Here is a 26,968-nt window from a genome sequence, read left to right as displayed (position 1 = left end):
GGGGGGGGTTTTGCCATGTTGCCCAAGCTGGTCTTGAACTCCTGACCTCAAGCAATCCACCCACCTTGGACTCCCAAAGTGCTGAGATTACAGGCATGATCCACCACGCCTGGCAAAAACATCATTAATAGTTTTTATTAATTACAAGCTGAAACTCTGTGTGTGTGTGTGTGTGTGTGTGCACACGCACATGACAGAGGCTCACTCTGTTGCCCAGGCTGGAGTGCAGTGGTGCAATCATAGCTCACTGCAGCCTCGACCTCCGGGCTCAAGTGATCCTCCCACCTCAACATCCCAAACTGCTGGGATTACAGGTGTGAGCCACCGCATGTAGCCGAAATAATACTTTCAATATGTTAGGTTAAATAAAATGCATTCCTATGGCTAATTTCTTTCTTTCTTTTTTTTTTCTTAAAGGCGGGGGCTCACAATGTTGCCCAGCCTGGTCTGCAACTCCTGGGCTCAAACAATCCCGCCTCGTCCTCCCAAAGTGCTGAGATTACAGCACTTTGGCCACTTATGGCTAATTTCACCTATCTTTTTTATCTTTATAAACCAGGAATGAAAACATTTAAAATCACATATATGGCTCAGGTGATATTTATATTGGATTGCTGTTTTTCTGGAATAAACAATGGTCTATGGCTTGTTTTTGTAGGGGCTTTAAGAGTGGTTTCTACCAGCCTGACCAACATGGTGAAACCCCATCTCTACTAAAAATACAAAAATTAGCCAGGCATGGTGGCAGGTGCCTGTAATCCCAGCTACTCAGGAGGGTGAGGCAGGAGAATCACTTGAACCCAGGAGGTGGAGGTTGCAGTGAGCTGAGATTGTGCCACTGCACTCCAGCCTGGGAGACAAAGCGAAACTCCATCTCAAAAAAAAAAAAAAAAAAAAAAAAAAAGAGATGGTATAAAAGAAAAAAATGGGCTGGGCACAGTGGCTCATGCCTGTAATCCCAGCACTTTGGGAGGCCAAGGTTGGGGGGCGGGGGGGGGGCGGCGCAAATCACGAGGTCAGGAGTTCGAGACCAGCCTGACCAACACAGTGAAACCCCTAAAAATACAAAAATTAGCCTGACGTGGTGGCACGCGCCTGTAATCCCAGCTACTCAGGAGGCTGAGGCAGAAGAATCGCTTGAATCTGGGAGGCGAGGGTTGCAGTGAGCCAAGATTGCGCCACTGCACTCCACCCTGGGAGACAGACTGAGACTCCGTCTCAAAAAAAAAAAAAAAAGAAAAAAAAAAGTCCAGACACAGTGGCTCACACCGGCAATCTCAGCACTTTGGGAGGCTGAGACGGGAGGATTGCTTGAGCCCAAGAGTTCAAGACCAGCCAGGACAACAGAGTGAGACCCCAGTCTCTACTTAAGGAATAAAAAAATTTGCCAGGCATGGTGTTGTATGCTTGTAGTCCTAGTTACTTGGGAGGCTGAGGTGGGAGGATCGCTTGAGCCCAGGAGTTTGAGGCCTCAGTGAGCCATGATCATGCCACTGTACACCAGCCTGGGTGATAGAGTGAGGCCCTGTCTCAAAAACACACACAAAAAAATAATAATAAGTGGCAGAGATTTGAGTCAGTCAGGTTAAACCAAAGCTGGGCTCTTAACTATGCCAGCAGCCTGCCCCATCTCTAGGCCCACAAATGAGTCCCCAAGGTCTGTACATTTGGCAAAGGCGTGGGGCTTTGCCCCCATTATAATGCACACTCAAGTTGTATTTTAAGCATCTGAGTCCTCGCCTGGCCCCCTCCCCTGCCCCGTGCCAGCTGGGAGGTGGTGTCAGGTGGCCCTGGCTCCAATCCCAGGTTGGCACTGGCCAGCCGACTGACTCCCTTTCTCTGAACGTGAACTTCCCCATCTGTAAAATGGGGGTGGTCAAGGTCCCTGCCCCAGGGCCCTGTTCATTTGACCCAATGCTGGCTCAGCTGCGTTTGACTAGAACGTACATGGTGCATGGCTGAGTCGGGGATAAGAATATGGGTTCCTGGCCGGGCGCAGTGGCTCATGCCTATAATCCCAGCACTTTGGGAGGCTGAGGCAGGCACATCACCTGAGGTCAGGAGTTCGAGAGCAGCCTGGCTAACATGGAGAAATCCCATCTCTACTAAAAATACAAAATTAGCCAGGCATGGTGGCACATGCCTGTAATCCCTGCTACTTGGGAGGCTGAGGCAGGAGAATCGTTTGAACCCGGGAGGTGGAGGTTGCGGTGAGCCGAGATCGCACCATTGTACTCCAGCCTGGGCAACAAGAGCGAAACACTATCTCAAACAAACAAAAAAAGAATACGGATTCCTAGGGCCAGCAGGACTGGGTGTGGATCCCAAGCTACAAAAGCCTGGGAAGGCTACTTTATCTCTCTGTGCCTTGGTTTCTTTCTCTATGAAATGAGAATAGGCCAGGCACAGTGGCTCATTCCTGTAATCCCAGCACTTTGGGAGGCCGAGGCGGGTGGATCACCCGAGGTCAGGAGTTTGAGACCAGCCTGGCCAACATGGTGAAACCCCATCTCTACTAAAAATACAAAATTTAGCCAACCATGGTGGGATCCTCTGTAGTCCCAGCTACTCGAGAGGCTGAGTTATGAGAATTGCTTGAACCAGGGAGGTAGAAGTTGCAGTGAGCTGAGATCACGTCACTGCATTCCAGCCTGGACAACAAGGGAGACCCTGTCTCAGAAAAAACGGGCATAGAAATCCCCAGTCAGAAGGACTTTTTAACCTGTGTGAGCCTCAGTTTCCATCCCCGTAAAACGCTACTAGTAGTCTCTATAATCAAGTTTATTTTATATAAAAAGATAAAACTTGGATGGTGGTGACGGTCATTTAACAATGTCAGTATTCTTTTTTTCTTTATTTTTTTGAGACAGAGTTTTGTTCTTTTAGCCCAGGCTGGAGTGCAGTGGCGTGATGTTGGCTCTCTGCAACTTCCGCCTCCCAGGTTCAAGCAATTCTCCTGCCTCAACCTCCTGAGTAGCTGGGACTACAGGCGCCTGCCACCATGCCCGGCTAATTGTATTTTTAGTAGAGATGGGGTTTCATCATGTTGGCCAGGCTGGTCTCGAACTCTTGACCTCAGGTGATCTGCCCGTCTTGGCCTCCCAAAGTGCTGCAATTACAGGTGTGAGCTACCGCACCTGGCCTACGATGTCAATATCCTTTTTTTTTTTTTTGAGACAGTCTCGCTCCCTTGTTTTTGGTAGATGTGAGGTCTTGCTATTTGCCTAGCTGGTCTCAAACTCCTGGCCTCAAGTGAGCCTCTCACCTCAGTCTCTCAAAGTTCTGGGATCACAGGTGTGAGCCACCACTCCCGGCCTGCTCTATTATTTACTTTTCCCACAATGAAATAGATTGAAATAACACAGGAAAAAATACATTTGAGTTTGCCTCAAAAAACACACTTAAGAAGAAAGTGTAAGGCCGGGCGCGGTGGTTCATGCCTGTAATCCCAGCACTTTGGGAGGCTGAGATGGGTGGATCACAAGGTAAGGAGTTCAAGAGCAGCCTGGCCAAGATGCTGAAACCCCTTCTCTACTAAAAATACAAAAATTAGCCAGGTGTGGTGGCACTTGCTGGTAATCCCAGCTACTCAGGAGGCTGAGGCAGGAGAATCGCTTGAACCCGGGCAGCAGAGGTTGCAGTAAGCCGAGATTGCGTCACTGCACTCCAGCCTGGGCGACTCCGTCTCAAAAAAAGAAAAGAAAAGAAAAGAAAAAAGTGTAATGATAGTTATTATCCTTATAATTAATAATTAATTCTTCCCATAATTTCTCCATGTCACATCGAAGATTAAATTAAAACAACATCCAGGACTAAATTATTATTATTATTATTTTTTCGAGATGGAGTCTTGCTCTGGTGCCCAGGTTGGAGTGCAGTGGCACAATCTCAGCTCACTGCAACCTCCCCCCTCCACCCCAGAGTTCAAGTGATCCTCCTTCCTCAGCCTCCCAAGTAGATGGGATCACAGGTGCGCCCTACCACACCCAGCTAATTTTTTGTATTTTTAGTAAAGACGGGGTTTCGCCATGTTGGCCAGGCTGGTCTCAAACTCCTGACTTCAAGTGATCCACCTGCCTTGGCCTCCTGAAGTGCTGGGATTGCAGGCATGAACCGCCATGCCCCGCCAAGATTAAATGTCACACTGTACACGAAGGGCCAAACAATAATCCTGTATCATAATCAGTACAATCAATGACAATGATTGACATGGAGAATGGCCTTGGCGTCCATGCCACCATCAGGGTGAGAATGGGCTGACCTCCTGAGCACCTGCTCGGCCGCATGCCCTGTGCAGAGCACTCCATGGGCACCTGGTAACACCTACCCCTGTCAAGTGCCTTGCACATTAATCCTCTGATCCAACTCTATTTGTCCAGTGAACCCAGTACAGTAGAGGCCAGCAAACTTTATTCATGATGAGCCAGAGATATGTTTTGCCATTGAGGGCCAGCTAACTACCCAGCTCTCTGCCATATGGGAAAAACAGCCATAGACAACATGTAAATGAATGGGCATGGTTGTGTGCCAATAAAACTTTATTTGCAAAAACAAGCAGTGGGCTGGATTTGGCCTAGGGGCCATAGTTTTCAAGCTCCTGCGGTAGACAAACTGGAAGCAGTGAACAGGCTGTTGGTCTGCATTTACGTATTTAAGTATTTAAGGTAAATATTGAAGCTATGGCCAGCCAGGCACAGTGGCTCACACCTGTAATCCCAGCACTTTGGGAGGCCAAGGCAGGTGGGTCACCTGAGGTCAGGAGTTCGAGACCAGCCTGGCCAACACAGTGAAACCCCATTTCTACTAAAAACACAAAAATCAGCCGGGTGTGGTGGCGTGTGCCTGTAGTCCCAGATAGTTGGGAGGCCAAGTCAAGAGAATCGCTTGAACCTGGGAGGCAGAGGCTGCAGTGAGCCGAGATTGAGCCATCGCACTCCAGCCTGGACAAGAGCGAAACTCCATCTCAAAAAAAAAAAAAAGATATGGCCTGACACACAATAACCATTCCTAAATGATTCACTTTTTTTGTTTGTTTGAGAGAAAAGGTTTCATTATGTTGCCTAGGCTGGTCTCAAACTCCCAAAGTGCTGAGATTACAGGTGTAAGCTGCCGCGTCCGGCCCAATTCATGATTATATTTACGGGTTACATAAGTGTGTATCTGCAGGTAGTCTATGTCAATGACACATTTCCACCATTGTGCCATAAATGGCAAAGCAGCCCGCCTCTCTGGCTCGTTCCATTAAACTAGAAGCTCCCTAGGGCCAGAGCCTCATCTGCTTGTACAGTACTGGTCCTCTACCACCCACAGCAGGGTATCTGCATAAACATTAACAAGCGGTTCACCTTATACACAGGTAACGCACGTATAGACACATACGCGTTAACAATCGCTTTACCTTATACACAGGTAATGCACGTATAGACACATACGCGTTAACAATCGCTTTACCTTATACACAGGTAACGCATGTACAGACACAAACGCAAATAACACCTCCGAGGCCCGCAGGTCCTCGACACCTCTATCAGCCCCAAAGGACTGCAAATTCCAGGGCGGCCCGGCCACGACTGGATCTGCAGGTCTCAGCACAAGCCTGTCATCCAGCAGGCACTCAACAAACAGGTGACCAAACCCATCAGGCCCAGTTTCTGGAGAAGGCTGGGACTCACCTTGAGGGAAGGGATGTCCTCAGCACGGATGACGAACTCGTCCCGTTCCCGGAAGATGCCCTCTCCGCCACTCTCGCCGGCCTCCTCGTCCGTCTCCCCACACACTGCCGCCGTCTCCTGCTTTTTGGCCAGATGCAGGGGCCGGGTGTCCGGCAGCTCGGGGTCTTCGGGGGACGGGGCGGCGGGCTCCTCAGGAGGAGCAGCCAGTGGGGCAGCGGCTGGTGGGGGTGGTGGTGGAGGCGAGGGCATGGCTGGTGGAGGTGGCGGCGGCAGCGGCGGTGAGCTGGGCGTGGGGGCCACCAGCGGGGGTGGTGAGGGCAGGGCTGGCTGTGGCGGCGGAGGGGGTGGCGGAGGCTGAGGCTGAGGCTGAGGAGTCGGGGCAGGAGGTGGAGTGGGTGGGGGTTTCTCCTCCAGCAGCGGGGGCTCTGGGGGAGACAGGGACATCAGGCCTGGATGTTATTCATCATTCCTGGCACCCTTCCTCTTGTCCTTTAAACACTGCTTTCTATACCAAAAGCCCCTCTGTAACTACCACTCAGCTCCCAGTGTCCCTTCTACCCTATCAGAGTCTCTCCAGAGACCTACTCTGGCTCCTGCGGCTGCAAAGGAGACCTGTCTCCTATCCCTAATCCCCTTCTCAGTCCTGGAATGTCTCTTTGTGGTCTTAAAGCCCTTGTCTGGTTCTTAACTCCTCTTCCTGAATGACCCTCCCAACTCCTAAATCATCACCTCCCTAACTCTACTTCCTCACCTCCTCTTCCTCCAAGGCCTCATCCTCCTCCCTCCAGGACCATCTTTGTCCTTTCCTTGGCCTGCTCACCAGTATGCAGACTGCTAACCTCTCCCCTGTCTGCCAGCTCCCTTCTTCAGGCTTTTTAAGAACCTCACAGAGGGCAGGCATGGTGGCTCATGCCTGTAATCCCAGCACTTTGGGAGGCTGAGGTGGGCGGATCACTTGAGGTCAGGAGTTCGAGACCAGTCTGGCCAACATGGTGAAACCCCGTCTCTACTAAAAATACAAAAATTAGCTGGGCATGGTGGTGCGCGCCTGTAGTCCCAGCTACTCGGCAGGCTGAGGCAGAAGAATCACTTGAACCTGGAAGGCAGAGGTTGCAGTGAGCGGAAGGCAGAGGCTGCGGTGCGCCAAGATCGCACCACTGCACTCCACACTCCAGCCTGGGTGAGAGAGAGACTCTGTCTCAAGAAAAAAAAAAAAAAGAACGTTATAGGGTCTTTTTGTTTTGTTTTTGGGGTTTTTTGTTTAAGACAGGGTCTTGCTCTGTCACCCAGGCTGGAGTACAGTGGCTCAATCATGGCTCACTGCAGCCTCAACCTCCTGGGCTCAAGCGATCCTCCTGTCTCAGCCTCCCAAAGTGTGCTAGGATTACAGGTGTGGTCCACCATGCCCGGCCTGTCATGGCTTTTTTTTTTTTTTTAACACTCCCCTCTATGCCCTCCTGTAAGCTCCCACCTCTCATTTCCCAATGCCTCTGTTTCTGCCATTACACTCCTTAAACTGTGTCCAAAACCAGAGCACAACCTAAACCCTTCCTATGCCCCTAGCCTTCCCTTCCACCGCCCACCCCCAAGACCATCACCCTCCCCAAGTCTTTCTCTGCCCCCAGACATCTTTCTGTACCTTCACACACAGCTGACTCAGAGCCCTCCTCAGTCCCCACACCTCCCACCATTCAGAACCTGAGTAGCCCCTGTCCTGTCCCTGTAACTTATCACCTGCCCTGTCTCCCTGCATTCTCCAGTGTCTGACTTGGGGCCCCTCCTAGTCCACTTAGCACCTCTGGGTGAATTAGAAAAAGACAGACCTTCCTCAAAATGCTTGTGTAATCAGGAAAGTCCCTTCATAAACACGCAAGCTTACACCATGTATGTGAATGGTGTCTCTTAAACAGTGCGTAACCTGCACAACTGTTATCTAGTGATCATAATAACCTTTAAGCTCTACTCCCAGACCACCTGCCCAGAGCTCACCGGGAGTGCCATTGCTGTTGGCACTGGGGAGCCCCGGAAGAGGGGGTGGCCCTGGAACTGCAGCCGCGGGGGCCAAGGGCGGCCCATCTGGGGTGGAAGTGTCTTTTGGCCCAGCAAGGGGTGGGTCATCGAGGGCAGAGATGGCGGAGGAGATGCTCTCCTGCAGGTCTCGGTTCTTGGCGACAGAGTCTTCCTCGTCCGAGGAGAAGGAGGGCAGTGTCTCGAGGTTCCGCTTCAGCTCCTCATCCAGCCGCTTGCAGGGTGAAGGGCAGCCGAGCCCCAGACCCTCACTCTCTGCAGCCTCCAGGGCGCCCCCAAGCCCAAAGGCTCCGGAAGGTGGGGGATGTGGCACAGCAGGGGTGGCAGGGGGCTGGGGCTGCAGGCCTCGGGCTGGCACAGAGGGTGGCACACTCTTGGGAGGGCTGAGCGGAGGCGTCAGGCCCGCCTGGTAGAGTGGTGGGTGGCGCTTGCCTGACTTGAGGAAGTCCAAGAAGGAGGCCATGAAACCCGACTTCATCTCCGGCTGCTTCTCCTCCACCTCCTTGATCTTGGCCTCGATCTTCTCCCGAGTCAGGCTCGAGTCCAGGCTGTTGTGGTCACTGCCTGATACGGCATCACCCGATGAGGTTCCCAGACCCTCGCCAGCCTTGGGCACAGACAGCTTGATCTAGACATGGGAGTGGCGGGCCGTGAGGGCCCAGTAGCCTGGGCCCCCAGTCCCATCCTCCCTCAGCCCCCAAAAATCCAAATTTACAGGTGCTCAGCCTGTGAATTTATAGAATTCAAACCTGCAGACCCCTTGTCTTAGATTCTAGGAGGACAAGACTGGAGTTCCTCCCTCAGAAGACCAGGAACTTGGACTCACTGAGCTCTTCACTTACAGCCCAGTTCAGGTCCCTAGACCCGCTTCCCATGAGACCCAGGAATGTAGGATCCCTGAATGCCTATCCTTTGGGATACAGAAACTAAAAGCAAGCAGACCGGGTGAGGTGGCTCGCGCCTGTAATCCCAGCACCTTGGGAGGCTGAGGCAGGCAGATCACTTGAGGTCAGGAGTTTCAAACCAACGTAAGCTCCAACCTCCTGCCTCTCTCCCTAAACCCAGAATTTCCTTTATCTCTTGAGACAGGGTCTCACTCTGTGGCCCAGGCCACAGTGATGCAATCATAGCTCACTGCAGCCTTGAACTCCTGGGCTCAAGAGATCCTCCCACCTCAGCCTCTTGAGTAGCTGGGACTATAGGTACACGCAGCCACACCTGGCTAAATTTTTGTGTTTTTAATAGAGACCAGGGTCTCACTACGCTGACCAGGCTGGTCTCGAACATCTGGGTTCAAGAGATCCTCCCGCCTCAGTCTCCCAAAGCGCTGGGATTACAGGCATGAACCACACTGCCCAGCCTAGATTCAGAATTTCAATTCTTAGGTCTTTCTGTCAGTGGGACCCTGAAATTCCTCACGCTAACTTCCTCACAGATTTTAGGAATGTAAACCTTATTATCCCCCTGCCCCAAAAATGCCAAGGTGCGGCCATAAACCCGTCCTTTAAGACTCAAAACATCGGGAGGCCGGGCGCGGTGGCTCAGGTCTGTAATCCCAGCACTTTGGGAGGCCGAGGCGGGTGGATCACGAGGCCAGGAGATCGAGACCATCCTGACTAATACGGTGAAACCCCGTCTCTACTAAAAATACAAAAAACTAGCCGGGCGTGGTGGCGGGCAACTGCAGTCCCAGCTACTCGGGAGGCTGAGGCAGGAGAATGGCGTGAACCCGGGAGGCGGAGCTTGCAGTGAGCCGAGATTGTGCCACTGCACTCCAGCCTGGACGACAGAGAGAGACTCTGTCTCAAAAAAAAAAAAAAAAAAAGACTCAAACATCGGACACAGCTCCTCCTCCCCTATCCCCTACAAGACCCCATCCCCCTCACCTTAAGTGGCTTCAGGGGCTCCAACCGGGTGCCCCCTGCCTCCTCAGCCTTTCGACCCCGGCCTCGGCCCCGGCCCCGGGGTTTCTTGGCGCCATCGGTGGGCGTGGAGGCCGAGGCGGGCCCCGCAGTGGTCGGGACCTCCAGCGGGCGGATCCGGGGCCTCCCCCGTGGCCGGGGTGGCCCATCACGTTTCGCCTTCGTGGGCTTGCGGCCACGGCGCCGGGGGCCATCGGGTCCTGGGTTGGGTGGGCAGAAGTCGATGTCCCCCAGTGGCGAGAGGGCCGGACGGGAGCGGCAGCTGGAGACCAGGTCAGGCAAGCGCCGGGGGTTGAGGCGGATGTCGGCGGGAACATCGGCCTTGTCCTCGTCCGCCTCGAACTCGTACTCCTGGGCGTACAGCTTCTTGGGGGTCTGGAAGGGTGGGTCGCGGCGCCGCAGCAGGTGGAAGGAGGATGTCTTGAGCAGCTTCTTTGGCTTGGTAGAGCAGAAGATGGGCGAGGTGAGGCCACCCTTGGGTTCGGAGGCCGGCGCGGGAGGCGGCGGTGGCGGAGGCGGGGGTGGTGGCGCCGCCTGGTGGGGGCCACTCTGGATCAGGCCCAGCGGCTCGGCGTTGACCGTGGAGGGCAGTTCAGGCGGTTTGTTCGGGTCCAGGCCCAGGCCCGGTGTCTCGGGCCCGGCTCCCGACGCCCGGCCAGGACAGTAGGGCCCATAGGGATCATAAGCAGGGGGGCCGGGGGGTGGCCCAGCGCCAGCCTTGGGGTCCCCCTCGTCCTCAGGTGGCCCGGCCTTGCCGTAGTCGTCCGCGGCCCCTCCACCGAACATCTCCTCCATGGTGGGGAAGAAGCTGCGCTCCTCGTCTTGGAGCAAGGAGTCAGGGAAGCAGATGGAGGTGAGCGGCACGAAACGCGGCGCCTTGGTGCCTTGCGGGCTGGGGCTGCGGTAGGCGCCTGCGGGATCCTTGCCCTCCGAGTTTGGCGGGCCTACGCCGGTGTCCCCAGGCGCCGGGGGCAGCGGCTCCAGAGCCCCGAGCAATTCCTGCATGGCGCCTGGCGGATCCAGGCTCTCCTCGGGTCGCAGGCGGGGGCTGGGGGCCGCGGGCTCCAGGCCATGGCTGCGGAGGTGGGCCTCGAGCTGCAGGGGCATGGGTGGTGGAGGCGGGGGTGGCGGTGGAGGTGGCTGGGGTGCCCCATCGCGGGTGGCTGGCTCAAGGAGGTGGACGCCGACTTTGGAGGCGCTGGGAGAGGGACTGGGGGCATGGCTGAGGACCGAGGGGAGCAGCTGGGGGGGAGGCGGAGGCAGCACCAGTGGGAGGTCAGGGCCCCCGGCCTCCAGAAGGAGGCCATGGGGAGTGGGCTGGGTAGACTGGGCCGTGGGAGGTGGGGGCGGAGGGCTCTTTTGCAAGAAGGCCCCCAGCTCCTTGGCGCCTGCCCCGTAGTGGACAACAGAGGTGGCCAGCCCCTCGGGGGTCTCGCCACCCCGCTCTGGCCCTTTCTTCTTCTCCTTCAGCCTCCCCAGGCCCAGCTCCAGTGCCGCAGTGGCACCCTCATCCAGGCTGGCACTGGTGCGGATGACACTCTGCAGGTGGTACCTCTGGGGGTCTTCCTTGGCCAACTCGTAGGGTGTACCCGGCGGTCCCCCGGCCCCGCCACTCCCCCCAAGTCCCTTAGAGGCATCTGCTGCCCCGTCCTCGCCCACCAAGCCGTCCGCCCCTGAGGTCCGAGGAGGGCTGGGCGCCTGCAAGAGGTGCTGGATAAGGAACTCCTCATCCTCTGTGCGCTCCGCAGGAGGCCCACCTGGGCCCGCCAGCAGCTCTGAGCCATCCCCCTTGCCCTTGTAGCCACCTGCTCCGGCTGCATAGCTGCCAGCTCCCGGAGGTGCCAGGAAAGGCGCTGAGGCCAAGACTGAGCTCAGGTATTTGCCAGGGGCTCCTGGAGAGCCAACTCCAGGTGGGCGGCCGGTGGCAGGCGGTGACTGGAGCGGACGAATGATGTGAGATGGGCTGGCCTCACCGCCGCCTCCCAGGGAGCTGGGTCCCCAGCCACCCCCATGGCCCGAGAGCGCTGGGGAATGGCCGGTACTGTAGCTGAGCGAGGGGCTGGCTGTGGGCAGCCCCTGGGAGTGGGCGGCTGGCCCTGGGTATGGCTCGCCCTGCACCCCATACAGCTGCCCCTGCAGCTGGTCCGGGGAGTAGCTCTGACATGTGGCCAGGCCAGGAGGAGGGGGGCCGCTGGGGGGCTGTGGGGGGCCCCCTGAGTAGCTGGGGGCTTTGCTCAAGTCCTGTGCCTGCCCCCCTCCAAACCCTTGCCCGTAGGCCTGGGGTCCCAGAAGCCCTTGAGGCTGACCGGGGGAATAAGCCTGGCCCCCTGCCCCTCCAGCCCCAGAGGCCTTCCCAGTGGCATAGGCGGCTGCTGGCCCACCCAGGCTCTGACATTTGGGGGTGGCGGTCGAACGGGGTGGGGGGGGCCTGGTGGCACCCCCGGCAGCTGCTCCATAACCACCTTTGCCCGTCTTGTACCCAGGCGACTGAATGATGGGGCGGTAACCTCCACCACCACCCCCAGCCCCACCGCCCCCTGCTGCCTCAGGGCCCGTGGCCCGGCCAGATGCCCCCGCCGTGGCTCCGCTGGGACCAGCCTTGCTAGGCTCCCCAGCACCCGGGGAGGGCTCCCCACCACCCAGGGGGCTGCAGGCCAGGTTGGCCCGGTGGCCCATGGAGGGGTAGCTGCCTCCACAGCTCAGATAGTGCTGGAGCGCATGGGCTGGTGGCGGGGGTGGTGGGGGCTGGGCACTGGCTGGCCGCTGGTAGTGCTTGATGACCGTGTCCTGGCGTGGCAGGGCCCGCTCAGGCGGCGGTGGGCCCGGGGCAGCACCCGAGAAGTTATAGAGCTGTGGGGAGGACTGCTCGGCAGCAGCGGCAGCAGCGGAAGAGGAAGCCAGCAGGTTGAACTGAGTTGGGAGGTGGCGAGGAGGTGGTGGTGGGTCTGGGGGGCCAGGGCGGTAAGGGGGGGTCTGGGCTGGACCGAGACCAGCTGGCCCCAAGACACCGCCCCCTGCCAGGCGCTCGAAGCCCAGTGAAGAGGGCACCGTGGGTGCCTGCGAGGGCTTCAGGTGCAGCACGTCATGAGGGGACAGGAGCCCGTTAGCTGGAGGGCTGAATGGGGGGTCCTGGAGGCTGAGGGACGAGGGCACTGGGAAGGGGCGGCTGCCGAAGGAAGCCGGGTGTTGGTAAGCCGACAGGGCAGATGAGGACGGAAAGGTACTGGAACCCGGCAGCGCACCCGAGATGAAGAGCTCCGTGGGGCCTGGCGTGTGCATGGCTGGAGATGAGGAAGACCGCGGGTCAGAGAGGACAGCAAGCCAGTCCCACCCTGGCCCTGCAGGGCCGGGGCTGGGCTTACCTGTTTGCCAGGAAGGACTGCGGAACTGGGAGAGGAGAGAGGAGGCGGAGGGGCCAGGCTGGGGGCCCCGGGATTCCAGGGCCGAGATGAGGTTCATGACGGAGGCGTCGGGCCCTGCTGAGCCCGTGTGGTGGAGGCCAGTGTCAAAGAGTCCAGAGAGGCCTGGCCGGGGACAGGGGTTATAGTCAGCCAGGTGGGGGTGGGTAGGATACAGTCAAGAGAGAAAGGGAAGAGGCCAAAAGCAAGTTGGATCAGGAAAAGGAGGGGATGGGAGAGAAAAGGGCAAATTCAAAAACAAGATGGATAGAACCAAGCTAATGAGACACGAATGAGGGGAGGGAAGGGGGAAAGGTGAGACAGTAAAGCAAGACAAGGGGCAATCCAGTCATAAGGACAGGGGGCCCAGGTAGGAAATGGTAGACAAAAGCGTAGAAAAATCTAGAAGCGAAAGGGCCAGGGGCAAAAGAACAGAGTCCTCAGTAAGGCTGGGAGGGAGACCAAATTTGGATATTTCCAGCAAGGAAGAGGAAAGGATGGGACAATGAAGTCTAAGACCAGAGAACGTGTCAGAAAGGATTGAGCTAAGTGGGAGGGTTCAGAAAAAAAGATGGGGAGGGAAAAAGGGAAGGAGCCAATCAGGAGGGTCAAGGGTCAAACTGGACAGCATCATGTCATTACCAGTACCCCTAGGAAGAGGGAACCAATCAGAAACCTTGGAGGCAAAGGCAAGGGGGGTAGAATAAGGCAATGGGGCAAAATAAGATAAAACAGGGCGGGCCAGAGAATTAGAGCCAATCAGGAAGAAAGGGAATCAGGAAGAAAGAATTCAGAGTTCCAAAGAGCCAAAAGAATAGGGCAAACCCAGAGGGAAAGAATTGGGGTGGGTTGGGGAGAGGCGGAAAAGCCTGGAAGAGAAGGTGGGATTTGGGGGCTGATGGTAACAGGGCCAATTGGAGCGAAAGGGGAGGGGCGAGGCAGGGGCGGACGAATCCGGCGAGAAATGAAGCAGGGACCAGCAGCCTCAAAGGCAACCAATCAGAGGAGACACAGCACGGGGCGGGCCACGGCACGGGCCACGGCCAATTAGGAGGGGCGGAACTTTCAACAGCCAATCAGCTGCCTCGGGGGGAGGGGGAGGGCCAGCCCAAAGCGGGGCGGGATGGGGGCCGTACCTGCCGGGTGGTGGTTGGTGGCATAGCTTTGCAGTGGGTGGGGGGCCGCGTAGGCCTGGCGGTGTAAGATGTCCGTCTCGGGGTGCGAGGTCCTGGAGCTGCCATAAACCAAGCTGCGGGGAAAGGGGAGACGTCAGGGGGTTCTTCCAAGCTGCCTTCTGAGAAGGAAGCTCAGGAAACCCCCCGGGGAGTTGGGGGGACCCTTCCAGCTGACTGGGGTGGGGGGTGTTAAGCTAAGGAACCGTAGGCCCTAAAGGGGAGAACACAAGGGAATCGGGGTGCCCAACTAAAGAGCCACAGAAATGGCCCCCACTCCAGAGCCCGAATAAAGAGAGCCCGGATAGTCTCACGTTTACAAACAGGCATGCTCAGAGACGAGACTAACACACAGAAGAGGGTCCAAGGCAGAGCAAGCGTCTTGATTTGCAAATGAGAGCCCTCCCCCGTCGACCCCACCAACCCCCCCAGCCCCCGTTCCGGCGACACAGGCTATGGGGCCAACGCCAGAGGTCCACATGGACGCCTCCTCTTCCGTAGACACACGGGAACACATAGGCCCTGAACTTCATGGGGTGGTGCAGAACAAGTTGGGAGCAGGAGGAAGATCGGTTCCCAAGCGGCAACGGTTTGGGGGGTGGAGAGAAGAGGGAATAAGACCTGGGGAAAGTACCAGGTACAAGTGTGAACAAGAACACCGACCATCCCCGGGGGTTGAGGTTCAAATGCATGGGCCCGTGCAATGCCAGGTGTGTGCGCAAACGGGTATCCAACTCACCCGTGGGGAAGAAAAGATACAGACGGAGGAATCCCACACGGAAAATCCTGACACACTTGGGGTTATGCCCTGCTGGGAAATCCAGGTGTGTTGGGGGGGAGGTGCTGGGGATAGGTGAAGTGTGAGGGCGCCACACCAATAAGCAACAGGAAAGGGGCAGATTCACAGGTGAACACGCTGTCAGCCACGCACGCACAGGGCCCACGCTCAGACACACAAACACACACCCGGGAAACATCCGACTCTTCCCATGCAACGGCCCCAGTCCGTGGCCAGACTCAAGAGGGCAAACGCTCCACTCCTTGCGATCAACTAGGATTCTCTGCCTTTGGGGGTGGGGGCATTAAAGGGGGCGTGTCCCAGACGCCTGACCCCCTCCCTTACACACACAGAACCCCAGCTTAGGAAGGGGGCGGGGCCCCGTGCCCACTCTGCGCGCGGAATTCTTGGGGGGGCGCCTAGTGGCGCGGCCTCGCACAGTCCCGGAACAATAGGACCTGAGAGGGGGTTCGCGCCCCCCAGATCTGCGTTCTAATTCTTCTCTTCTTCCCACCTTTGCAAGAGCAGTGCCTGGGGCGCGGGGGGAGGGGTCACCAAGCCGGGAATCCAAGGATGGGGGGAAGTCCAGGCCTTGCTTCGCCAGTCCCTCCCACCTTCCCAAGGCCTTCCCGTCCGAAATTGTTTTGCACCCCCATTTTCCCGCTGCAATTCTCCCTTTGCATGCCGGAGCTGGCTTTGGCGGAGTTTGCAATTTGCAAACTGGGGCGGCGGCGTTGTTACAAACCGAGGAAGGCCGCTCCCTTGCAAGCCGGAGGGGAGTTTGCGATGCACGCGTCGCCGGGCGGGCCCGGCCCGGCCCGGCCCGGCTGGGCTCCCACCCCTTGGCCCCCTTCTCTAGGCCACCCTCAGCTCCTTACCTAGCTTTCGCTGACCTCTCGTAACTCCATCCCGCCCCGGCGCCGAGCGGGTCCCCGAAGCCGGCGCTGGGGTAGTTCCTGTCCATGAATTGGCCGCGGTGGAAATTGGGGGGAGGGGGAGGGAGGGAGGGAGGGAGGGGGCGCGCGCGCGCTCTCCTCCGCCGCCGCTCCCTCCGCTGCTGCTTTTTTTTCCCCCCTTTTCTCTCTCTTTTTTTCTTTGCAGCCGCCGAAGGCCCGGGAAGGCCCCGGGCGGGGGAGGGAGGGGGCAGGGGCGGAGGGGCGGGCAAGGGAGGGGGTGCAGTCGCTGAGCCAAGGAAGGGGGAAGGGGGGTTCCCCCTAGAGGAGGGAAAGGGGGGAGGAGGGACCCCGCTGTCTCCGCCTTTGCCCCGGCGCTTGCGAGAGAAAAGGGGGGGCGCGCGCTCGGGAGGGGGCGTCCCGGGCGGCCCCGGGGTGGGTGCAGGCGCTGGGTGCTCGCTCTCTCGCCGCCGCCGCCGCCGCCTCCTCCTCCTCTGCGCTCACGGTGCAGCCATCTTTGCACAAGGCGGCTGGGGGAGGGGGGAGGGGAAGGGGGGGCGGGCGGCGGGGTGTCTGGCTGCGCTCCGCTTCCTCCCACAATCCCGTGCAAATGCAAAAAAAAAAAAAAAAGAGAGTGAGAGAGAGACTGAGCGCGAGCAGGGCCTGGGGGTGTAGGGCGCGTTTGCACAGAAAACCAGTTCCGATGCGCCCGGGATCGCAGTTCATTTCATTATTATTTTTTGCATTATTTCTGCTTTTTTTGGTCTCCTTTCCGAAGGGTTTTTATTTAGGGGAACAGCTCAACTCCAGCTCCCTGGGTGCAATGCGAGCCTGCCCGCACCGAGCACGCTTGCAAATATGCCCCCCGCCCTTTCCCTGGGTTACGAAGTGCCCCTGTACCGCACGGGGAGTGCACGAAGACACGCGTGTGCACAGGCAGGGCTCTGTGTGTGCGTACCCTGTGGCACTGGAGGGGGCTGTCAGGTCATATCTGCCCATACACAAGATGGCACAGCCGGGGCTGGGCTCCTGGGTCCGAATTTCCCCGCGCGTCTGCCTACCACGGGGGCGGAACTGGCCAGTGCCCTCACGGTCAGGAGAGTGTGGGGGCCCGTGAGGGGCCAGGACACGGGAACACGTTGCCGAAAACATGTGTATATCCATACGCGGCGGAAACGCGTGTGCCAGGGCAGGCCTCGGGCCGGATGACCCGTACTCCCACCATTCCCCACTCCAAGTCCAGCTTCGGCGTCTATGAGGCCTAGGGGCTTCCGGAATCCGGTATGAATCAGGGGCACGGTTCGGAGAGCCGGGTCTCGAAAGCAGCTCTTCAGTGAGGCCTCCTGAGGCTGCAAGAGGAAAGGCACACTAGGGAGTCAAAGATCTGGCTGTTTTTCTCCCCCCCTCAACCAGGACCACTCCGACCGCCCTTGGCGTCTCAGCCAATCCAGGACCCTCTGGGCACAGGCCCCACCCTCCTATACGGCTCCACACATACAACGCTGGGCCCCGCCCCTAGACCATTGCATGGGGCCCCGCCCCCGCACTCCAAGCCCCGCCCTAGGTAAGAAGGCCCAAATTCCAAGTCCCGCCCCTGAGCCCAGGTTCCTCCTCCAACGTGCCCACCCCTCTGCGCCCCGCCCCCGGGCAGAAGCCACGCCCCATACCTGGTGTAGGGGGGTGGAGGTGCGTCGTGTACCCCAGAGGCTGCCAGCGCCTGCTCATAGGTGGGGAGGCCTGGGGGTGGGGGTGGGGGTGGAAGCAGGGGCGTCGGTGGGCCCAGAGGGTTCAAAGGACTCAGAGGGCTAATGAGCCCGGCCCTGGGGACAGCAAAGGTACAGTTAGCAGAGGCAACTTACAGGATACCTAGACTAGGGAGGAAGAGAGGGGATCTAGGAGACGGAGACTCAGGGTGACACTGGGACAGAGCTGGAAGGGAGGTGGACTTCAGAAAAGGAGGGTCACCTTCAGCCTAGCCTTACACACAGAAAAGCGCCTCAAATGACAGGCAGCTGCACACAGACAGGCAGACACAGAAATCAGCAACCACAGAGACACACTCTTATTCAGACACACTCATGTGCACCAGATACAGGCAGAGCAATAGAGAAAAAGACAGCCCTGCCGGGTGCATGGCGCACACCTGTAGCTCTAGTTCCTCAGGAGGCTGAGGTGGGAGGATTTCTTGAGCCCAGGAAATTGAGGCTGCAGTGAACTGTGAACCGGCCACTGCACTCCAGCCTGGGCAACAGAGTGAGACTTTGTCTTTTTTTTTTTTTTTTAAAAAAAAAAAAAAAAAAAGGGCCAGGCGTGGTGGCTCACACCTGTAATCCCAGCACTTTGGGAGGCCAAGGCGGGCAGATCACCTGAGGTCAGGAGTTCAAAACCAGCCTGACCAACATAGAGAAACCCATCTCTACTAAAAATACAAAATTAGCTGGGCGTGGTGGAGTGCGCCTATAATCCCAGCTACACTGGAGGCTGAGGCAGGAGAATCACTTGAACCCGGGAGGCAGAGGTTGCAGTGAGCCAAGATCATGCCATTGCACTCCAGCCTGGGCAATGAGAGTGAAACTCCATCTCAAAAAAATAAAAAATAAAAAAAAAATAAGACAGCCCTGCAGAGAGGCAGGCCAACACACACCAGACAGACAGAACTCAGCCCATCCATATAGACAGGAACACAACACAGACGCACTCCTCACCAATTTCCCACACCCACTCAGGTGCTGCACCTGTCACCACTGAAACTGACATACCACAGACACCAAGACACCACAGGCTGCACCGTCGCAGCCTCACCAGATACAATATCCAGAGTGGTAATCCCACGGATACTGGTAATCTCAGTACCGCAAAGACAGGCTGGCAGCAAAAGTGGTCAGAGCTCCTACTGCGGGCCAGGTACTGAGGATCCAGACAGAGCGACAGTCGCCAAAACCAGACACAAGCCAGCTCACAGACTCACTCTCCAAATGACTGTGTCCTTAGGTCTTTCATCAGTGCCCGCCTGCCCCCAATCCTTAGCACATCCCTTTAGGTCAATGCTTCCTCCCTCCCCTGCTCTCCACCACCACCCCCTCCTCGCTGAAGCCCCCTTACTCTTGGGGACAGGGCTGCTGGCCTCGGTGCCGTCGCCAGCGCAGATACCAAAAGGCTCCCAGGCCGGCCAGGACAATGAGCAGGATGCCACATGTCAGCCCCACAGCCAGGCCGGCCACATCCACTCGTCCACGCCCTGCAGGAAAGTAGGGAAGGGGAGACACTGTCTCGGGGACTGCCACCCACCCCAACATCAAAATTCCTTCCCACTGAGGGAAGAGAATGGACCCGGAAGCAGGCAGAGCTGGGGTCCCTTCCTAGCCCTGTGACCTCAGGAAATTCACCTCATTCCTTTCTCTGACCCTCCACTGCCAGTTCTGTAAAATGGGAACCATAACCCCTACCCCACTGTAAAAACCTAATGAGATTAGGCTGGATGCAGTGGCTCATGCGTGTAATCCCAGCACTTGGGAGGCCGAGGCAGGTGGATCGTTTGAGGTCAGGAGCTCAAGACCAGCCTGGCCAACATGGTGAAACCCTGTCTCTACTAAAAATACAAAAAAATTAGCCAGGCATGGTGGTATATGCCTGTAATCCCAGTTATCTGGGAGGCTGACACAGGAGAATCGCTTGAACTCAGGAGGTGGATGTTTTAGTGAGCCGAGATTGAGCCATTGCTCTCCAGCCAGGGCAACAAGAGTGAGACTTCATCTCAAAATTAAAAAAAAAAAAAAAACCAAAAAAACAAAACTATGTCCTGGCCAGGTGTGGTAGCTCATGCCTATAATCCCAGAACATTGGGAGGCTGAGGCAGGCAGATCACTTGAGGTCAGGAGTTTGAGACCAGCCCGGCCAATGTGGTGAAACCCCATCTCTACAAAAATTACAAAATTAGCCAGGCGTGGTGGCTCACGCCTGTAATCCCAGCACTTTGGGAGGCCGAGGTGGGTGGGTCACCTGAGGTCAGGAGTTCGAGACCAGCCTGGCCAACATGGAGAAACCCTGTCTCTACTAAAAATACAAAATTAGCCAGGCATGGTGGCGCATGCCTATATTTCCAGCTACTTGGGAGGCTGAGGCAGGCGAATGACTTGAACCCAGGAGGCGGATGTTTTAGTGAGCCGAGATTGCGCTATTGCACTCCAGCCTGGGCAACAAGAGCGAAACTCTGTCTCAAAAAAAAAAAAAAAAAAAAAAAATTAACCAGGCTTGGTGGTTCTTGCCTGTAGTCCCAGCTACTCGGAAAGATGAGGCAGGAGGATCGCTTGAGCCAGGGAGATTGTGCCACTCACTGCCCTCCAGGCTGGATGACAGAGAGAGACTCTGTCCCCCTCAAAAAAAAAAAAAAAAAAGGATGTCACATGTACTACTTGGAATACGTTTTTAAAATTATTCATTGTAGCTAGGCACAGTGGCTCACACCTGTAATTTCAGAACTTTGGGAGGCTAAGGCAGGAAGATCACTTGAGCCCAGCCTGGGCAACATAGGGAGGCTCTACCAAAAAAAAAAAGAAATTTTTTTTTTTTGAGACAGGGTCTGACTCTGTATGGAGTGCAGTAGCATAATCGCGGCTTACTGACACTTGGTCTCCAGGGTTCAGGCGATCCTCCCACCTCTGCCTCCTGAGTAGCTGGGACCACAGGTGTGTGCCACCATGCCTGGCTAATTTTTGTGTTTTTGTAATTTTTTGTATTTTTTGCCCAGGTTGGCCTCAAACTCCTAGGCTCAAGCAATCCACCAATCTCTACCTCCCAAAGTTCTGGGATTACAGGCATGAGCCACCACTGAGCCTGGGGAAAAAATGTTGGTTTTTTGTTTTGTTTTGAGACGGAGTCTTGCTCTGTCACCAGGCTGGCGTGCAGTGGCACAATCTCGGCTCACTGCAACCTCCGCCTCCCAGGTTCAAGCAATTCTCCTGCCTCAGCCTCCCAAGTAGCTGGGACTACAGGTGTGCACCACCACATCCAGCTAATTTTTATATTTTTAGTAGAGACGGGGTTTCACTATGTTGGCCAGGATGGTCTCGATCTCTTGACCTCGTGATCCACCCGCCTTGGCCTCCCAAAGTGCTGGGATTACAGGCATGAGCCACCTCACCCAGCTGGAAAAAAATGTTTTTAATAGCTGGGTGTGGTGCTACAGGTACCTGTAGTCCCAGCTACTTGGGAGGCTGAGGAAGAAGAGTCACTTGACCCAAGGAGGTCAAGGCTACAGTGAGCCAGGATCACTCCACTATACTCCAGCCTGGGTGACTGGACCCTGTCTCTAAAAAAAAAAAAAAATGGCCGGGCTTGGTGGCTCACACTTGTAATTCCAGCACTTTGAAGGCCAAGGCAGGAGGATCACTGGAGCCTAGGAGGTCGAGAGCAGCGTAGACAACACAGCACAGTGAGACCCCCATCTCTACAAAAAAAATTTTAAGTATCTGGGCGTGGTGGTGCATGCCTGTAATCCCAGCTACTCAGGAGGCTTAGGTGGGAGGATCGCTTGAGCCTAGGAGGTCGAGGCTGCAGTGAGTCGTGATCGTGCCACTGCACTCCAGCTTGGGTGACACAATGACCCCATTTCCTTGTTTTTTTTTGTTTTTTTTTTTTGGAGACACTCTGTTGCCCAGGCTGGAGAGCAGTGGTGTGATCTTGGCTCACTGCAACCTCCAGCTCCTGGGTTCAAACGATTCTCCTGCCTCAGCCTCCCCAATAGCTGGGATTACAGCCACGTGCCACCATGCCCAGCTAATTTCTGTATCTTTAGTAGAGATGGGGTTTCACCATGTTGACCAGACTGGTCTCAAACTCCTGAACTCAGGTGATCTGCTCGCCTCGGCCTCCCAAAGTGCTTGGATTACAGGTGTGAGCCACCGCGCCCAGCCATTTGTTTGTTTTTGAGACATCTCCCAGGCTGGAGTGCAATGGTGCAATCTCTGCTCACAGCAACCTCTGCCTCCCAGCTGCAGCGATTCTTGTGCCTCAGCCTCCTGAGTAGCTGGAATTACAGGCACACATCACCACACCTGGCTAATTTTTGTATTTTTAGTAGAGATGGGGTTTCACCATGTTGGCCAGGCTGATCTCGAACTCCTGAACCTCAGGTGATCCGCCTGCCTTGGCCTCCCAAAGTGCTGAGATTACAGGCATAGCCACCACATCTGACCACAGTAAACCCCCAGACTTTTGAGCCCCTTTAGCAAAAGGCGCAAGTGCAGCTTCAGAAGGCAGGTCCTCCTGATTTGGGCACCTTCAGGTAGATTCAAGGAGCCACTACGCCTCGCTAGGCCTGTCAGGAAAGAGTTATCTCCCCTAGCAACCAGGCTCCAATGTGAGACTCCAGCCCAGACCTAGGGCCTGTTGCTAAGGTGCAGCTACCCCTAGCAACCGGGCCACAAGGGGGTGGGGCATCGGAGGCCCGGAGGGTGGTCCTCCAGTGGGCAGAAGGCCTTGGGTCCTGGAGCCTGGCTAGGTGTGGTTGCTAGGGAGAAGGCCTCCTTAGCAACCAGGCAGCTGCTGGGATGGGGCTGTGGGGGAGGGGAAATCAGCCAGGTACTGCTTCAGGCTTCTTCGTCTGGTCTGGCCTGGCCAGGCCCCGTTGCTAAGGAGCAGCCCCCCTTAGCAACAAGGCTGGCAACAAGATGGGAACAAGATGGCAACCCCTCAGAGAAGGGGTTCTTGGGGGCAAAATGGGCAGGTGAGGATGGGCAGGCTTCCTCCCTTGGTCGTGTTGCTAGAGGGCTGTGTCCCCAGCAATCAAGCTGCCGGAGGGGCTCGTCTTTTCACTTACTCTGGACACCAGGGAAGGGTTCAGGTGGGCCTGCCCCTCTGAGCCTAAGGCCTGACGGGCCCCACAGCTCTAACCTTTCCCTCCACTGACACTTTTCCCTTCCTAGGGACACAGGACCTGCGTCCAGTAAGATGTGGTGGGGCCTGGCACCTATAATCTCAGCAGTCTGGGACAGTGAAGCAGAAGGATTGCTTGAGGCCAGGCATTCAAGACCAGCCTGGGCCACATAGTGAGACCCCGTCTGTACAAAAACTACAAAAATTACCATGGTAGTGTGTGCCTGGAGTCCCAATTACTCAGGAGGCTGAGGTGGGAAGATCGCTTGAGCCCGGGAGGTTGAGGCTGCAGTGAGCCAAGATTGTACCACAGCACTCCAGCCTGGGTGACACAGCGAGACCCTGTCTCAAAAATAAATAATTAAAGGCCTGGCGCGGTGGCTCACGCCTGTAATCCCAGCACTTTGGGAGGCCGAGGCGGGCAGATCACGATGCCAGGAGATCAACACCATCCTGGCTAACACGGTGAAACCCCGTCTCTACTAAAAATACAAAAAATTAGCCGGGTGTGGTGGTGGGTGCCTGTAGTCCCAGCTACTCGGGAGGCTGAGGCAGGAGAATGGCGTGAACCCGGGAGGCGGAGCTTGCAGTGAGCCGAGATCGCACCATTGCACTCCGGCCTGGGCAACAGAGCGAGACTCTGTCTCAAAAAAAAAAAAAAAACAGCAAAAATAAATATTTAAAAATAAAATAAGGTGTGGGGGGCTCCTCAGGCAAGCTGGGGTCTTAAGGGAGGGAACTCCTTTAGCAGCCAGCTTCAGAGAGCACAGAATTGGGGGGCAGACGATTCTTGTACCTAATTTGGGGTGGAGGACGTTGGTTTGGCCTCCCTGGGAAGGGACTACCTTAGCTGCACAGAACAAGATGGCTTCAGCCCCTCACTCACCTCCTTTGCCATTGTAGATGTAGCTCTCCCAAAAACGCTCCTTGAGGGGGAAGGAGTGGAAAAGAAGGGGAAAAAGCAGGAATTCAGCTGGGAGGTTCACACCCCCAAACTAGCCCATCCTGATTTCTGAGACACCAAGGAGGAGGGAGCTGAAGGCCAGAACCTACCCCTGCAACCTCCCCACAGGTATAGAGAAGAGAGAGGGCCCGAAACTCCAGGGTCTCGAGGCCCTCACCGTGAGAGTGTTGTCCTCAAAATACTCCCTGGCCTCTTCCCAGGAACACCTCTCTTCCAGACACTCCCGTTCCAGGTTCCCTGGTGTGAGCAGCTCCAGGTCCCAGTGGTTGGCTCTTGGAATCCGGGTATGGCTACTCAGGAAGCTCTGGGCCTCTGGGGGACCCAGGAAGACTTCTGGACCCAAAGACATGAGGGACAGAAAAATGGAGGGTCCCTAGGGCTGGAGTCATAGGGGGATGGAAAGCAGTGGGGTCCTGGAGGAAGGAGCAGGGGCTGGGAATCCAGACTCCTGGGTCTGAAGGAGGAAGGGGCTGGGTCCTGGACTCCTGGAAGAGGAGGGACTAGAGACATTCCTGAGTCAGGGGGAGGCCAACGCCAAGTGTCTGGATACCACTTCCCCCAAACACTCACCTTGGTCTGTCTCCCCACTGGGTGAAGTATCCAGGCAGGTGGTTAATGCCATGTATAGCAGCAGCAGAGAGGGGTGGCCCCTCATATTTTCCAGACGCCTAGAACCAGGTTTGTTACAGCTGACAAGGGCCTTAGTCCCTGGGTAATGAGGCAGTGCCTCTCTGACTGGCCTCTGTGGTCCACGAATGGCAATAATAGCAGCCACTTACACAGCCTGTATTCTGTGCCAGATACTGTTTACCTATATAAACTCATTTTACTTTTTTTTTTTTTTGACATGGAGTCTCGCTCTGTCAGCCAGGCTGGAGTGCAGTGGCACAGTCTCAGCTAACTGCAACCTCTGTGTCCTGGGTTCAAGCGATTCTCGTGCCTCAGCCTACCAAGTAGCTGGGATTACAGGCATGCGCCACCACACCCGCTAATCTTTTTTTTTTGAGACAGAGTCTCGCTCTGTCACCCAGGCTAGAGTGCAGTGGTGCGATCTCCGCTCACTGCACACTCCACCCCCCAGGTTCATGCCATTCTCCTGCCTCAGCCTCCCGAGTAGCTGGGACTACAGGTGCCGGCCACCATGCCCGGCTAATTTTTTTGTATTTTTAGTAGAGATGGGGTTTCACTGTGTTAGTCAGGATGGTCTCGATCTCCTGACCTCGTGATCCGCCCGCCTCAGCCTCCCAAAGTGAATTTTCATATTTTTAGTAGAGATGGGGTTTCACCATGTTGGCCAGGCTGGTCTTGAACTCCTGACCTCAAGTGATCTGCCTGCCTCAGCCTCCCAAAGTGCTAGTGCTGGGATTACAGGCGTGAGCCACTGTGCCCGGCCTCAACTCATTTTACTTTTCACAGGAGTCATACAAAAATTAGCCAAGCGTGGTTGTGGGCGCCTGTAATCCCAACTACTTGGGAGGCTGAGCCAGAATAATCACTTGAAAGGGGAGGCAGAGGTTGCAGTGAGCCGAGACTGTGCCACTGCACTCCAGCCTGGGTGACAGAGCGAGATTCCATGTCAAAAACAAAACAAAACAAAACTTTTCACAGGAGTTTTTTTTTTGTTTTGTTTTGTTTTGTTTTTTAGACAGAGTCTCGCTCTGTCACCCAGGCTGGAGTGCAGTGGCGCTATCTCAGCTCACTGTGACCTCTGCCTCCTGGGTTCAAGCGATTCTCCTGACTCAGCCTCCCAGGTAGTTGAGATTACAGGTGCGCACCACCACGCCTGGCTAATTTTTTGTATTTTTAGTAGAGATGGGGGTTCACCATGTTGGCCAGGCTGGTCTCAAACTCCTGACCTCAAGTGATCCACCTGCCTCGGCCTCCCAAAGTGCTGGGATTACAGGTGTGAGCCACTGCGCCCGACCAGGAGTCCTATTATTATCCCCAGTATAGAGAACAGGAAACTGAGGCACAGAGAGGTAATATAGCTTGCCGAAGGTCACACAGTGTGCAAGTGTGAGAGCCAGGATTTCAGTGAAGGCAGTGTCCGCCAGAGAAGAAAGCAAGGAGCAGGCAGCTTATCTTTCTTTCCCCACTGTGTCTACAGCACCTGACACAGATGCTTATAAACATGTCCACTGGTGATCTGGAGTCTTCCCTTCCTGGTAATTTCCACTTGTGCCTCTTTCTGTGCTCATTGTCACATCCACCCACAGACAACAAAGATTACGAGAGAGGCAGAGGCAGGGGATTAGTTATGTTATTGAGTCTAGGGACCTAAGTGGGCAGGGGCCCTGGACTCCTGGGCCTAGGAGCCCCAAACTTCTGGGTCTCGGAGGGGCGGGGAGCCAGGATGCCTGGGTCCCCAAGCCAGGCTCTTCCTCCAGGGACATTCACTTACCTGCCCAGAAATGTGAGCACTGCCCCTTCCTCTTTAATCGAGAACTCCTTGGCCAGCTACAGCCAGCTGTGAAGGGGGACAGGGAAGAGGGGAGGGGATAAGGAGGAGGGGCGCCCCACTCCCGGTAACCAGGCCTGATCCCGGTTTCTGGCAGGTGGGCGGAACTTGCCATTACCTGCCCTGGGCGGGACTCAGGTAAGGGACAAAGTATTTAAAGGGACCTTGGGATAAAGGACTTAAAGGCCAGAGCTCCATGAGGAAGCCAAGGTGTCGAATACCATGGGGTACTTGGGGGATTAGATTCGACCCTCCTCCTCCCTCCCGACCCCTACCCGCTCTGGCTCTCCCCTGGGAGTTCGTCTGTCCGAGCTAGAAAAATTAATGCCTAGGTCTCTAGGTATCTAGAAACTAGCGGGAACGATATGCCTTAGTCCCTGGGACAGCTGGGCAGTGCCGCAGTAAATCCCTGTTTCCTGAGAGCGACTTGAACGGCTTTGATTTTCAATTTCCCAATGGCTCTGTCTGTAAAATGGGAGCGTAGTTGTCTCTTCTCAATTGTTTAAAGATGCAGCAAGAAAAGTGGATGATATATTTGGGAAAGTGGGCTTCCCGATCTCTAGGGGAAGTGACTAGTCCTTAAATTTGGGCTTGGAGAGACTCAAAACCTGGGAACCATGCAGGAAAAAACGATCTCCCTGGGAAATGCCTAGTACATAGTAAGCGTTCCCCATATTCCCACCAGTTTCAGTATCCGGAACTTTCGATTAGCTACTCACGTTTCCGGAGAGAGAAAGAGAAGAGAGGACTTGAGCAAGCCAGGCGAGGCACTTCCGCAACTAGGGGCAGCTCTACTTCCGGTGCCTTCTG

At 56.1% G+C, this 26,968-nt stretch overlaps 2 protein-coding genes across 3 annotated transcripts in view; both read right to left on the bottom strand.

Moving 5' to 3' along the window:
- Positions 1-16,406, bottom strand: part of PRR12 (proline rich 12) — a 34,972-nt gene extending 18,566 nt beyond the window's left edge. The window contains exons 1-6 of one of the 2 annotated variants that reach the window (XM_016936548.4): positions 15,849-16,406; positions 14,157-14,269; positions 12,985-13,146; positions 9,587-12,903; positions 7,662-8,328; positions 5,673-6,097 (exon numbers count right to left, since the gene is read on the bottom strand). In XM_016936548.4, the coding sequence (XP_016792037.1) occupies positions 5,673-6,097; positions 7,662-8,328; positions 9,587-12,903; positions 12,985-13,146; positions 14,157-14,269; positions 15,849-15,934 (4,770 nt within the window). In that variant the 5' untranslated portion in view covers positions 15,935-16,406. The remainder of the gene's footprint in view (positions 1-5,672; positions 6,098-7,661; positions 8,329-9,586; positions 12,904-12,984; positions 13,147-14,156; positions 14,270-15,848) is intronic. The other variant, XM_016936549.4, reaches the window with a different exon arrangement.
- A 163-nt stretch (positions 16,407-16,569) lies between these two features.
- On the bottom strand, positions 16,570-26,951 carry PRRG2 (proline rich and Gla domain 2). Its single transcript, XM_003953565.6, has 8 exons — positions 26,878-26,951; positions 26,102-26,167; positions 24,271-24,368; positions 23,858-24,033; positions 23,623-23,662; positions 18,966-19,101; positions 17,531-17,683; positions 16,570-17,212 (listed from the first exon to the last, which is right to left on the bottom strand). Exons 3-8 carry the CDS (start codon positions 24,353-24,355, stop codon positions 17,194-17,196), a joined length of 609 nt encoding a protein of 202 aa, XP_003953614.2. The 5' UTR covers positions 24,356-24,368; positions 26,102-26,167; positions 26,878-26,951; the 3' UTR covers positions 16,570-17,193.
- Positions 26,952-26,968: the final 17 nt, after the last annotated feature.

The sequence above is a fragment of the Pan troglodytes genome, chromosome 20 (assembly GCF_028858775.2).
Source record: "Pan troglodytes isolate AG18354 chromosome 20, NHGRI_mPanTro3-v2.0_pri, whole genome shotgun sequence".
NCBI classification, from domain to species: domain Eukaryota; kingdom Metazoa; phylum Chordata; class Mammalia; order Primates; family Hominidae; genus Pan; species Pan troglodytes.
Note: the sequence above shows the minus strand (reverse complement) of the source record. Positions and strands in the feature narration are given on the sequence as shown.

What these genes read in the sequence shown, in the direction of transcription:
- PRRG2 (XM_003953565.6), bottom strand. Translation starts at nt 24,355, where the DNA reads ATGAGGGGCCACCCCTCTCTGCTGCTGCTATACATGGCATTAACCACC. An exon ending in CAGTGGGGAGACAGACCAAG is followed by an intron (nt 24,034 to 24,270) that starts GTGAGTGTTTGG and finishes CTTTGGGTCCAG; the next exon opens with AAGTCTTCCTGGGTCCCCCA. An exon ending in CATCTACAATGGCAAAGGAG is followed by an intron (nt 19,102 to 23,622) that starts GTGAGTGAGGGG and finishes ACTTTCCTGCAG; the next exon opens with GGCGTGGACGAGTGGATGTG.